The sequence below is a fragment of the Papio anubis genome, chromosome 6, assembly GCF_008728515.1.
Source record: "Papio anubis isolate 15944 chromosome 6, Panubis1.0, whole genome shotgun sequence".
In the NCBI taxonomy this organism is placed as follows: domain Eukaryota; kingdom Metazoa; phylum Chordata; class Mammalia; order Primates; family Cercopithecidae; genus Papio; species Papio anubis.
In genome coordinates this window covers 136,991,855-137,005,060 of record NC_044981.1, presented here as the reverse complement: position 1 = coordinate 137,005,060, position 13,206 = coordinate 136,991,855, and the positions used below count along the sequence as shown (strand labels likewise).

The 13,206-nt window shown below is 43.6% G+C and overlaps 1 protein-coding gene across 5 annotated transcripts in view; it reads left to right on the top strand.

Moving 5' to 3' along the window:
• TRMT11 (tRNA methyltransferase 11 homolog) overlaps positions 1-13,206 on the top strand; it is a 196,688-nt gene that overhangs the window by 59,065 nt on the left and 124,417 nt on the right. The window contains exon 13 of one of the 5 annotated variants that reach the window (XM_009206154.4): positions 7,834-8,716. The exons of the other annotated variants lie outside the window; for them this stretch is intronic. Coding sequence (XP_009204418.1) covers positions 7,834-7,860 — 27 coding nt within the window. The 3' untranslated portion in view covers positions 7,861-8,716. Of the gene's footprint in view, positions 1-7,833; positions 8,717-13,206 lie in introns of those variants that run through there. 5 annotated transcript variants of the gene reach the window in all.

Genomic DNA, 13,206 nt, shown 5'->3' with positions numbered 1-13,206 from the left:
TCAAGCTTCCCTGGCTCTCTCCTGAGGATTTATCGGAAGAACTCCATTTTGGCTAATGTGCAGCAGTAAAGATTAGCTGGGCTTATGTGTGAAGTTAGTCAAATTAAAAGAAAAGGAAAAGGCTGAGGAGAAAATTAAAATTGAAAATGTAAATGGTACTTATGATATTGGAGTTGTGCTTTGATGGACTGCTAAAGTAATGTGTTGTAAGTTGGGGAAGTGGGTCAAGATGGGCAGAGTTGTTATTGGTGAGTTTTAAAAATCTTTAAGAGTCCCTTAATGTTTGTATATAAATCTTGGAGTATCTCACCACAAGTTGGAGTGAATTCTGCACAAAGAGCAAAATGGCCTTTGCATTTTTCCATTTTTCGACAATTTATACCAATTGAGAAGCAATTCTCCATAGATCTCTTGCATTTCTATATGTCTTTCTAAGGAAGGCACAGACTTCTTGTATCCTGTACTGTCTTTTTGAGGATATTTGTATAGTGAACAATCTTGGAAGATACAGTGTCTTTCTCTCCCCTGTCTCCCCCTCCCTTTTAACTTCCAGAGCAGAAGTTTAAGTTTGTGTACAACCTCAGAAGATAGTGTCTTCCCTTCAGAGTAAAGGCATGCTTACTGCCCATTATAAAAGATTGAGTTCCCTAAGCTTAAGATTTCTTCTTTGTAATAAAACCTACTGTAAGTGCAGGCACCCATCTGGGCCTAATCCGGTCACTCTTCTGGGACTTGGGTATAAGGAATAACTGATTTTTAAAATGCTGATTATCAGGGCAGGCACCGTGGTTCATGCCTGTAATCCCAGCACTTTGGGAGGCCGAGGCAGATGGATCACCTGAGGTCAGGAGTTCGAGATCAGCCTGGCCAACATGGCAAAACCCCATCTCTACTAAAAATACAAAAATTACCCAGGCGTGGTGTGGTACACGCCTGTAATCCCAGCTACTCCGGAGGCTGAGACATGAGAATTGCTTGAACCTGGGAGGTGGAGATTGCAGTGAGCTGAGATTACACCACTGCACTCCAGCCTGGGTGACAGAGCGAGACTCCATCTCAAAAAAAAAAAAAAAAGGATTATCATGCCCTGCTTACTGTACCATAAGTAATAAAGTTCTTTGTATGTGACCTACGGGTTTGTCTTTTACCAGTGTCAATGAATATGGCAGGCGCTTGCAATAGAGCAAAATCTCAGACCCTTCACAGTTCTTGATGGATTTTGGTCATGAGGATGGGATGCGGACAGACACATAGCTTTCTGGAAGAGGAGGAGGGCTTTGGGGCTCATTAATAGGATTTATAGGAAGTCCTTAGTAATTGTTAGCAAGCATGTTGACCAAATTTCATGATCAACCTGATGATACATGGTCCTCAACTTCATTGCCTGTTAATGAGGAGCAAATGGGACAGTGGTTGCAGGCCAAGTATCAGAAAGTAGGTCCAGTGATAGCTACCCAAATGGTTCCTTGTTTTTTGCTAACCCTTTTCTGGGCATGGGGAGAGGTGTTTCCTCACCAGTTTGCCGGTTAGCTTCAAGTCCACCCCACTGTAAAAATTAGTACTAAGATATATCCTGGGTGGGCTGAAGGGTGTACCTCCTTAGACAATAGGTGAATCATTAGAACTTTGGTTGTTTTGCTTGGGACATATGGTGGCAGGGCACATCATGGTTGTTAAGGAACAAGGGCAACAAGTGGCCTATTTTATGGCTCAGCTCCTCCTGGCAGTCTGTCATGCCAGACTTAACATCCATTCAGAGAAAATAAAGGATTTTTGTTTCCAGTGGGTCTTGGTTGCTTTCAGAGAGCATTGGCATCTCAGGGATATATCCCTGAGACAAACTCCTGTTAGAAAGGATAGAGAGGCATTAACTAGTATTTGGTCTTTTACTGCCCTGAATTGAGTTTACTATGCTGATGAAGGTGACCTACTGAAGAATGAGAAACTGACCCAGAGAATTCTAGATAAATTCTTGCAATTGGCCCCCCAACCTTGGAAAAGTGCTCTACCTTTTATGTTAAAGCTAGGCCAGAACTTAAGAGATATTTCTTGGTAATGGTGAAGATGCTGTTAATTAAGATGAACTCCTAAAAAAAGAAAAATGTCAATGTAAGTCAAGCTAGAGTCAGGTAAAGGACACAAACCCAGTGGCTTCAGTCTGAAGACCATGTGTCCATGGTTGCTGAGTCAAAGGGTCCCCAGTGCCAAAACATTGTCAGATTTTGCTTTGTTTTGGGAACCAAAATCATTGGAATTTCATTCATTTGAGCTCCAAGCAGCTGCTATACTACTCAATACTAAAAGTAGATGTAAAGCCTTGCATACTGGCATGGAACCTCCCACCCCAACCCCATGTTCCCTCGTTTCTCCCTCCACCTTTAACCTGACATCAGCTGCTTTAAGGAGAAAGATGGTTACGGATGGGGCCCAGGACTTCTTATCTCAAAGGAGGACCAACCACCACAAGTACCCATCTGAATATGCTGGGGGACTTTATAGGAGAAAGGGGTGCAAACTTTTATGGCTGTGTTGAACACAGGTGCCCAGTTCACCATCTTACACAGTCCTGCGGAGGAAGGGTCCACTCAGTTTCAACTGATAGGGTTTGGGCAAAGTTCATAATAGGAAAGGAAAATTAACATGACTTTGTGGGTATAGCGTGTTGAACCAATTCAATGCACTGTTGTTCTTTTTGCATCTGAATATATAGCAGAAAATGACATGTTATATGCTTGAACTTTTCTGCCCCATAAGTGCTAGAGCCCAACAAGAAAGAGCCCTGTTTAGATAGGTACTGGTATCTTTGAGGCTACACAAACCTAATGATACCTTTGAGCTACAGAATATCCCATAACTGATTACTTTGCTGATTGGAGACCCTGGTAAAAGGAGACACCCTTCATCCAGAGATGCCCTTGGAGTTTTGGATGCCTGGACTCCTTGACATGGCTGGCAAGGTACATGCCTTCTGAAAAACAACTAAGTATTAGCTACGACTGATGTGGACAGAGGGCAGGGAAATTCTGGGTAGAAGAGGGCAGTGCCCTGACAAAGGCCCCACCCTCAAGCCCGGAAACCCGTGGCCCTAATTGGGAACAGGCATTCCTGTTTTTGTGCCCAAATGTTGCCTTTTGGCCTGCCATTCCCCCTTATCCTGTACCCATATAAACCCTAAACTCCAGGCTCCACAAGCAGAAGAGTGGCAGAGAAGAAGAGAAGAAGCATCTGAACGTCAAGAGGAGTTTGGCTGGAGATGGTTGGAGAGAAGATTGGTTGCAGGATGGCGGAACTCCAGGGGAAGATCATCCTCCCACTCCATCCCCTTTACAGCTCCCCATCCACCCCACTGACAGCCACCTCCACCACTCAATTAAAGCCCCACATTCACCATCCTTCAAGTTTGTGTGTGACCTGATTCTTCTTGCATGCTGGACAAGGACCCGGGTATCAAGAGGGCAGGGTGTAAAAGACTGTCACCCTGACTCTCCACTGAGCTGGTTTAACACTTAGCTGTCCACAGACGGCAACTGCTAAAAGACCATTAATTGTAACACATGCCTAGACGCTACTGTGGGGCTGGAGCCCAAAAGCGCTCGCCCCAGCTCCTGCAGCTGCCTGTCTGCGTGCTCCCCTTCCCATAAGGGGTTTGAGCCACACCCCTGTCGCAAGTTCCATGAAGGAGTCAGGCAACTCTCCTGTTTCACTACTGGGCTTCTATCAAAACTGAACACTTGAGCCATCCAGTCTGCCGTTCCCTTTTTGGAGTAGATCAAACAGACCTCATGACTACTAAAGTGGAAAGGGTCCAACTGGCCTTGCTTGTCATAGAAAATCATTATATACAATAATCATTAATGCAACAGACCTAGCCCCAATGGCATCTTGGATTTACATGAAAAAGTGGCAGCTAATCCTTTGGGGAAAACTTCATTGCCTATTCCATTGCCTGAAACAAAGCCCCTGGCTTAGCACCCTCATTTCATAAAGGTTACATGTAGGGGATTTAAAAATATATTTAGGTGGCATTTAGGAGATTCCTCGAAATGCCTGTTGCTTCTTTCACTGACAGATTGGCTAGCTGAAAATCAGTGCCATTTCAATGGACTGCTATGGCTGTTCAACCTCAGTGCCAGGTAGCAGAACTGAAAATGGATGTAGTTGATCTGGTCATTAAGTAGAATTCAAGGCCATTCTCAAAGCTCTGACCAATACCCTCCTTGAGGAGCCTTGTAATGTTTTTACTGACTGTTAGGTTGTTGCTAAAGACCTATGGTTTGATCTGCCACTTGGAAAACTACAGATTTGCAAATTGAAGACATCCTTCTTTAGGGACTTCAAACAGTGGAAACAAATTGTGGTGGCTAATAGAACTGTTGGGGTCATTCATATTGACATCCATTGTAAAGTCTCATTCTCTGAAGAGACCAGCTAGAATCACTCGGTTTGCTAGCACCATCCAATTGCCATCATTGCTGCCTGGATCCCTTATTGTGCTGGATATGGCAACACATCCACTGTTATAGACAGGGTATAAGTAAAGTACTCGATGTTTCTGATGCAAAGGCTACCATTTGGTGCTAGACTTGTGACTCCTGCCAAAAGTTGACCTTGTTGCCTCTTGGTAAGGAAGAACACACTGCATGGGGTGTTGTCTCCACTGCTCCTGGCAGATTGATTACCTCAGACCTTCCGCCACCCCTCTTTAGAGCTACTGGTTGTTCATCAATGCTATTGACGCTTTCTCAGGTTACAGGGTTGCTGTTCCAGTGCAATCATTTGACTCCAGCCACACCACTTTGGCCCTTGAAACTAATCTTTGTCATGTGTTTGGCTTTCTGGATCATTTCATACGACAACGATACACCTTTTATTGCTAAAGCCACTCAGTCATGGGCTACAGTCAAGACATTTCACAGACTTTCCATACTTCCTACCATCCACAGGCATCTGGAATTTGCGAGCTTTGGAAATTTGCTCTACATTTGTTCTGTATTTTCTCTGGCAACCCTTTGCCAAACCTTCACAGAAAGGCTCAGCACATTACTCAAAAGTTACCTCTCAACAGGGCAGTCTTCTGTCCTTTGTGGGATGCGTAAATCTTTTAATTGATGGTTTTAACTCAGACAATTGGTGATAAATAGTTTGAGTCTCAGGCCGAGAAGATTTTCCAAAACCAGCACCCGAGAGAGTTGTAACAATCAGTTGAAAAGGATCGCTTTACCTAGTATGCTTTATTATTGATGTTGAAGCAGGCAAATAAATATTCTAGTTGACCTATTATCTTCAATTTTCTTTCTCTTTACATTTTTCTATAGATTCCAAGAGTGTTAATTTTTTTTTCTATTTTAATGTCAATTGTTGTTCCTCTGTACTAGTTGTATGTGTTACTCTATTTTTCCTGTAATACATGTTCTAAGGCTTGTCTATTGGTGATTGGTTGATGTCTGTGGGAGTTTCATGCATGGATTTAAATAATGACAAAGGAATTTACAGTCTAGTTGGGGTGATGAGATCTACACATAAAAAGATAGTTAACACAAGGCAGAATGAATTAAGTACCCAGGAGAAGCCTCAATGGAGTTTGGAAGGATGAGAATTTTCTTCAGAGTAGAATATTTAATAAAGATTTCACAGAAGTTGTGGTGCTTAAGCCAGAACATTACACACTTTTTAAAAATTCAGTTAAGTGGAGAGAGGAAAGAAGAACATTTCAGATTGGGGTTGTGTGTGAATAGTGTGAGGAAAGTTCAGATGTCAGAATGCGTGAGTCAAGTTCAGAAGATGATAGGTACTAACTAGACTAGAGGGAAGGGTTCATGTGTATGATGGTGGGAGAGGACTTTGAAGAAAGTAGGCTGGGGTCATGTTGCTAAAGACCTTGAATGTCAGTCTAAAGAAATTGTATTAATAATTATAGACAGACTGGACATGGTGGCTCATCATGCCTGTAATCCCAGCACTTTGGGAGGTGGAGGTAGGCACATCACTTGAGGTCAGGAGTTTGAGACTAGCCTGGCCAACATAGTGAAACACCGTCTCTGCTAAAAATACAAAAATTAGCTGGGTGTGGTGGCACACGCCTGTAGTCCCAGTTACTGGGGAGGCTGAGGCAGGAGAATCGCTTGAATCTGGGAGGCGGAGGTTGCAGTGAGCCGAGATTGCACCACTGCACTCCAGCCTGGACAACAGAGCAAGATTTCATCTCAAAAAAAAAAAAAAAAAAAATAGACAATAGAAAGTTGTCATGGGACTAAAGATTTGAGAATAGGGAGTGATTTCAGAAAGGTGATTTGGGGTGTTGGTTGCAGTGGCTCACACCTGTATCCTCAGAGCTTTGAGAGGCTGAGGCAGGAGGATCACTTGGGGCCAGGATTATGAGACCAGCCTGGGCAACATAGTGAGGCCCTGTAATTACAAAAATAAAATTGGCCAGGTGTGGTGGCACATGCCTGCAGTGCTAGCTACTCAGCAGGTTGAGGTGGGAAGATCACTTGATCCCAGGAGTTCGACGTTACAGTAAACTATGATTGTGCCACTGTACTCCAGTGTGGGCAACAGAGTGAGATGTGGTCTCAAAAACAAAAAAAGTGATTTTGGCAATGGAATGCAGGATGTGCTTGACACAGGTCAGGAGGTAAATAAATAGTCCGTGTGAGAATCTGAACCAACAGTGGGAATAGACCACAGACACAGATGGAAGACACAATACTCATCTGTTCATTCATTCAACAGATATTTTGTCCACATTGGTATGCTAGGCACTACAGGGTCAAATATAAGAAATGATAATCCCTACCCTGAAGAAGCTTGGAACCTTCAGTAGTTGTACAGATAAATAATCCTAGCAAGGCATCAAGTGCAGTGAGATATAGGGGGGCCCTGTGGGAACATGCAGGCAAGGAATCCAGCCTGCCCTGGGTCTGGGGATGTGGGAGGTGGTTCCAAGAGGAGGTGTTTCCTGAATTGCCTTTTGAAGTTTTTATATCGGGTTTAATAACTTTATTGTGAGATACATTATTTACAGCAAAGAGTGCATAAAGCCTAAGTGCAGTTTAATGAATAATTACACAGGGACATCCCTACAGCACCATCCCTGAAATGAGTTTTGAAGGGTAGGTAGTAGTTAGCCAGGTTAAGCCGGGGAAAGATCCGGGAGGACATAGCAAAGGAATAGAGAGGTAGAGGACAGAGCAAAGGAATAGAGAGCATGGTATGTGGGGAAACCGCATGCAGTTCATGGTCACTGAAGTGTGCACTGAGGATCGACAATGTAAAGTCAGAGAGTAAGGCAGGAAGGGGTTTGCATTTCTGTTTGATTATCTTGGGCATACTACCCACTCCCCCTACCCTGGATTTTTGCTGGGGACACCATATTATCAGACTTGGTCAGGCCATCACTGTGATTATAGTGGCTTGGAATGGAGGGAGATATGAATACAATCTGGAATGCTGATCAGAAGATTGATGTGATCATCCAGGTTAGACAGCGGTGGTGGTAGGGATTGAATGGAGAAATATTTAGAAGGTGAGTGAGCAGGTAGGTCCTGGTAGTTGAGAACCAGATGAGGAGTCAGGGATGATATCTGAGATTCCAACTAGGGCACTGGGTGGGTGCAAACTGAAATAGATGATAATGGGAAAAGGATGAGTTTAGGTTTGGACATCCTGAACAAGAGGAGCCTATGGTACAAGCATGAAGAACTGCATAGCAGGCTTTTGAGTATCCAAGAGCAAAGTCAGGCAATAAATCTACAGTCTTATCTTTTGGACCAAAATAAATGAACAAAGATTTAGTTTTTGATCTTGCATTGGTTAGCTTGTTTTCTTTCTTAGTTTTGGAGAAACAGATCAAGAACCTGAAAACGGAAGAACCATGTTTTTGCCTCCAGTCTGGCTTTCTGAACCCAAAGAGAAGATCTTTCATGATCCTAAGTGGATTCCTAAGGAAATGAGAAGGGCAGGATGGTGCTATGTGAAGAATCAGGTTTCTGGGGAAGACCTGACCCATTTCTGCTGGGGTAAATGGCCCAGAAGACTTGCTTCTATGGCAGGGGATGTCACCTGATGCATTGGAACCTAGGGCTAGACCTTGAAGTCTATCAAGTTCATCTCTATGTGCTTTTTTGCCTCTCATCAAGGAATAAGATGTAGTCCTGTCCTCAATGAGCTCATGGTCTGGAGGATGGCGGTGGTATGAAACAAAGAGGTAAGTAGTCAATTAAAATAGTGTGATCCGTTTTCCCACAGGGCAAGCCCAGGGTGAGTCTAAGAGGAGCACCTAGCCACTTCTAACAGTCATAGTATATTAACCATGTGTTTCTGATATTTTGACATCTGGGACTTTGCTGATCCTGGAGAGAACAGAATCAGTCAATTCCTAGAGATAAAGGTTTCACCTTCCTTCAAGTGTGTCTTTTATAAAAACTAAACAGTCCAGAGGTCCACTCACTCTGTTTCCTCTTTTATACAGCTTTTACGCTTTGGGTCACTATTTCTCAGACCTAATCACTTTCGGGCCAGGTATCAGGTAACTTAGGAACAACCGCTATACTCCAGAGCCTGCTGAAATTATTCGAACTGGCTAATCCTATGCCTGCTTATCCTGCCTCACCTGTTCCTTTCTCTGGAAACCACAACAAAGGCTCTTGTCCACATTTTCCCCTCCCCTCTACCTCCTGAACGACCCTGGTGCTTCCCCACATGGCCTTGCATGGCCTTACATGGCTCTTCCCTTGGGAGCTTCAAGGGACAAACTGTCTTTTCAGTGACAATTATCTTCTGATCTATTGATCTCACCATACCTGAATAATAATAAAACCTACATTTAAAAACACGTGTGAGAGAGGACTGGGTCAAGGAAGAAGTCTGAGAGAAGATGACATCTAAGTAAAACCCTAAAGAAGTGGAAGTTGCTTGATCATGTCAAGGGGTGAGGGCAGGAAGGGGTATTCCAGGCAGAGGGAATAGCCCTGGAAGAGCATATTTGGGTAACAGTTCAAGTAGTTAGTGTGCCAGGAGCTAAATGTGTTAGCCGAAGAGGAGAAATGAAGCTGGGCAGGTCAGGAGAGCCAGATCCTAAAGGACTCGTACGCCCTGCTGCAGAATCTGCACTTGATCCTGGAGAAGCCCACTCCCTGTGACCTTCTCTCCCCTTTGGTAATGCCAAGGCTCTTTGGGAAGTTTGAATTTCTTTCAGAATGATGTCCTTGGCTGAAGCGCTTGAGTTCCTTGACAAAGGGTGCCTGTGGAGAGGGAGTTTGTGGCTTTGCCTTTGCTCCAGGGTCTGTTTCTGCCATGGTTCTAGGTCTCAGTGAATGCTTTCTTCTGAGTTGGGTGAGTTACATAGCTGAGGCTGCCCGAATTAAGGCATTGCCACCGCAAAGCTTCCATTTCCGCATCTATAGAGTCCCCGTAGGTCCCCTTAGGTGCCCAGTTACACTGTGGTAAGAGATTTCCCAGATAAATACAACAGAAACCTCCCTGACCCTGACTGACAGATCCTTGCTCCAGAGCCAAGAAACAGTCTCATGTTGGCCTCCTGCACGGAGGGAGATGATTTTTATTGATTTCGCTCTTCACACAGTGCTGACGGTGTAGGTCTGCAGAAGAGCAAGCTGATGAAAATAAAGATTGTGGGTTGCCAGCTCATGTTTGTCCTTATCTCCAAGGCAAAATACAAACACAGTTTCAGGGAGCTGCTTCTCCACTCCAAGATAAATGAGCTGTTGAAGTGTCATGATTTTAAAATCCGGTGATATACATAAAGGATATTTTACTGATCAACCTCAAGGAACCTGTCGAAAATAAAAAATGGTTTGTGACTCAAGCACTGTTGCCTATTTCAGAATTTCACCTTGGAGCCCACTGTGCTGTCTTCTAAGACACAGGGTGCCCCCCAAAAGAAAACAGCTCAGAACTCCCAACACTTCTCTTTCCCATCTTTCCTTGAAGATGCTTACCAAGAGCAACCAACCTTTTTGAGTCACCATATGCTGACGAACATTTTTGTTGTTTTTTGAGAGAGGGTCTGGCTCTATAGCCCAGGTGGTAGTGCAGTGGTGCAATCTTGGCTCACTGCAGCCGCAACCTCCTGGGTTTAAGCAGTCCTCCCGCCTCAGCCTCCTGAGAAGCTGGCACATGCCACTTCACTCGTCTAATTTTTATATGTTTTGTAGAGACAGGATTTCTCCATGTTGTCCAGGCTGATGTTGAACTCCTGGGCTGAACTGATCCCCTTGCCTCTGCCTCCCAAAGTGCTACAATTACAGGCATGAGCCACTGTGCCTGGCCTTGATGACCTTTTAAAAACCCATTACTAATGAGGATGAGAGGAAAGGCTAGCCCTTGCTTGTGGCCCGCCTGGTTTTCTCTAACACTCCCTGCCTGCTTCTCCTTCGCCATTTACTGCGTGCCTGGCATATGCCAGCCAGCAACCACCATGAACATTGGATGAATAAAAGATACGTGTCTTATGTTGAAAAGTTGTACACAGTTCTTGGTTAAACTAATTTTTGTTAAATTGTTAAGAAGCCATATTTATTCTGAGTCCCAAATTCTGGCACTTATAAAAAAAAATACACAGAAAACAAGACTATACCACTTTCAATACACTGTTTTCTGGATGAGGTACTGGGTGAGATTGGGAAGGGCAGGAGAGGTTTTGTGGGGTGCAACGTCTGATCATAAAGGAATTGACATTTTTTCCCTTTAGTATTTATGATTTCTTTGTATGACTAAACCCATTTCTTTAAGTGTTTATGTTTCCTCCCATAAAGTTCTACAGCCATCTTTTTCATGCTTCCTCAGTGTTCTATAAAGTTCTACAGTCCATTTTTTAAAGCTTTTTATTTAAAATTTTTGAATAAGCAATAAATTTACATGGTTTAAAATTCAAAACAGCTCAAAAGCGTATACCCAAAGAAAAGTTTCCCTCTTTCTTCTTCTCCTTCCTGTGGGTCCCTCAGACACCCAGCTCCCTGCCTTGAGACAATCACTGTCACAGATGGCTTAACTCAACGTCAAACAGTACAAGAAAGTCCCAATGTGAAGCCATCAGTGAAGCACCCATGTGGAACAATGGCAAAAGCAAAGAACCAGGAGTAAGACGGCGCATCCCAGTCCTCCCAGGACAGCTCTGAATTCATCAGTGTCTTATTTCGCACTGTTAACATAAGAATAATAACCTTTCCTTAGCTATCTCTCTTGGAATGAGAACTGTTGGGATGATTTGTATGAATGCATTTAGAAAAGTTTATAAGGGTTATAAAGACTAAGGAAGAGAAAACACAGAGCCTAAAACTAAATCCGTTAGGGGAGGAGTTGAATCATGGTAGGGAGTCAAATTGTTCAAGATGTTGCCCAAGAAGAGCTTTTATTTGATTTCAAAGCTTCCACTGCTGAGATGTGGGGAGGTTATTGGGCCAATAGGGAAGGATAAAAGGTAGATTTATTTTCTGCCAGTTTTCAGATCCTCTCTTGAATTCTCCCATCACCTAGCCAGAAGTGGTAGCCTCTCTTAGGTGCATACCTAAGCAAAGAATGTGACCTCCTTTGCAGCCTCCTGATCAACCACCTTTGGGGTCAGCTGAAGCTTATTTCCTGGGCTACTCAACTCCTTTCTTGTTTGTAGAGTGGTTTCCCATCAAGTAAAGATATGGGCCAGGCGTGAGAGTTGGGAGAAAATACAGACTGCTGTAAGGCTATTACTTCAGGACTGATGTCACCATCCTCCTTGAGGCAAAGCTTGCCATTTACTTCAGAGGAAGTTTTGCTTGGGAAGGAATGCAGACTCTGATGTGCAGTTAAATGTGCATGTGTGAAGGGGAACTGGCCTGATAGCTAAGGGCTGGAGCCCTTCTTTATCCACAGAAGATAGGAAGTGAAGAATGGTGATAACGTGGCTTTCACTTCTGTGTGCCTGCACCTGGCCCCAAAGCTGTGTCTAGTGAGATAGGAGCTCTGGGTTGGGCCCACTGAGGCTTTCTTGGTGCAGTAATTATGGAAGGGATCAATGTCCTTCTGTTCAGTGAACTCTGGTGCAATTTTATAAAAGGAACCCTAAGCCTATGCCTTTTGTATGTTTCTTCCTTTTTTAAGTGACAATTATTTATTTGCAGAGTCTCAACAAATAATAAACCTGTCTTGAGCATTATCTTTCTTTTACAAAGCAGCCTGAGCAAAGCTGCAGGATTTCTGGGAGAGTGTTCACGGTTGGCAAGCCTTTGCAACTCTCCTCTCCCTCTTTCCTCTCACCCAGTCCTCTGTGGCAAGAAGTAATCTGATGGTGTCTATGGTTGTCTTGATTTTCTGATGCCAGGAATTGAATTGAATTCTTATGTCTTAGGTTATCTTTGAGCTACTTATCTCCTGTATTAGGGAAAAACCAGTACTTTTTGAAGAATCGATGTTGATGAATTATGGTGGGATATGTGGGTGGAGGCACTGATTCTATTAGCTGCCCTATTAGGGGATGTCTAGAGAAACTTCGAGTACCCCATTGATTGGAAGGGATTAGTGGCTTTTTGGTCAGTGTAGAATACAAATCAGAGCTCTGAATACTGTAATTCTGTAATTTAAGGAGAAATCGTTCTGTCCAATGAACCAAACAGGCTTGGTTAAGTAAGTTGCTTAAAATTCACTGAGACCAGGAGCTTTGTAATATGTTTGGAAACCATTAAAATAGTTAAAATGCTTCTGCCTAGGCAGTAATTAGTCTTCAGGAAAACACAGAAAATGTGTCATCTACCCCACTGCTATCAAACCCAGCATCCGCCTGTGAGTTGGTTTTAGCATTTTGACAGCACTGGGGCTTAAGGAACCTAGGTCAAGACCTAATGGCCTAAGAGATAACCTCTTCATTGCCTTGGTCTTTAGAGTCTTTCTATTAGAGCAGCTTTGCTAAAGGGCAAAGATCGAAGGGCTTAGCTAGAGAGCTCCATCTCCCCAGGGGTATTTCTTTTTTCTTTCTTTCTTTCTTTCTTTTTTTTTTTTTCAATTATATAAGTTCCAGGATACGTGTACAGAATGTGCAGCATTGTTACATAGGTATACACGTGCCATAGTGGTTTGTTGTACCCATCAACCTGACATCTACATTAGGTATTTCTCCTAATGCTATCCCTCCCCTAGTCCCCCACCCCCCCGACAGGCTCCAGTGTGTGCTGTTCCCCTCCCTGTGTCCATGTGTTCTTATTGTTCAACTCCCAC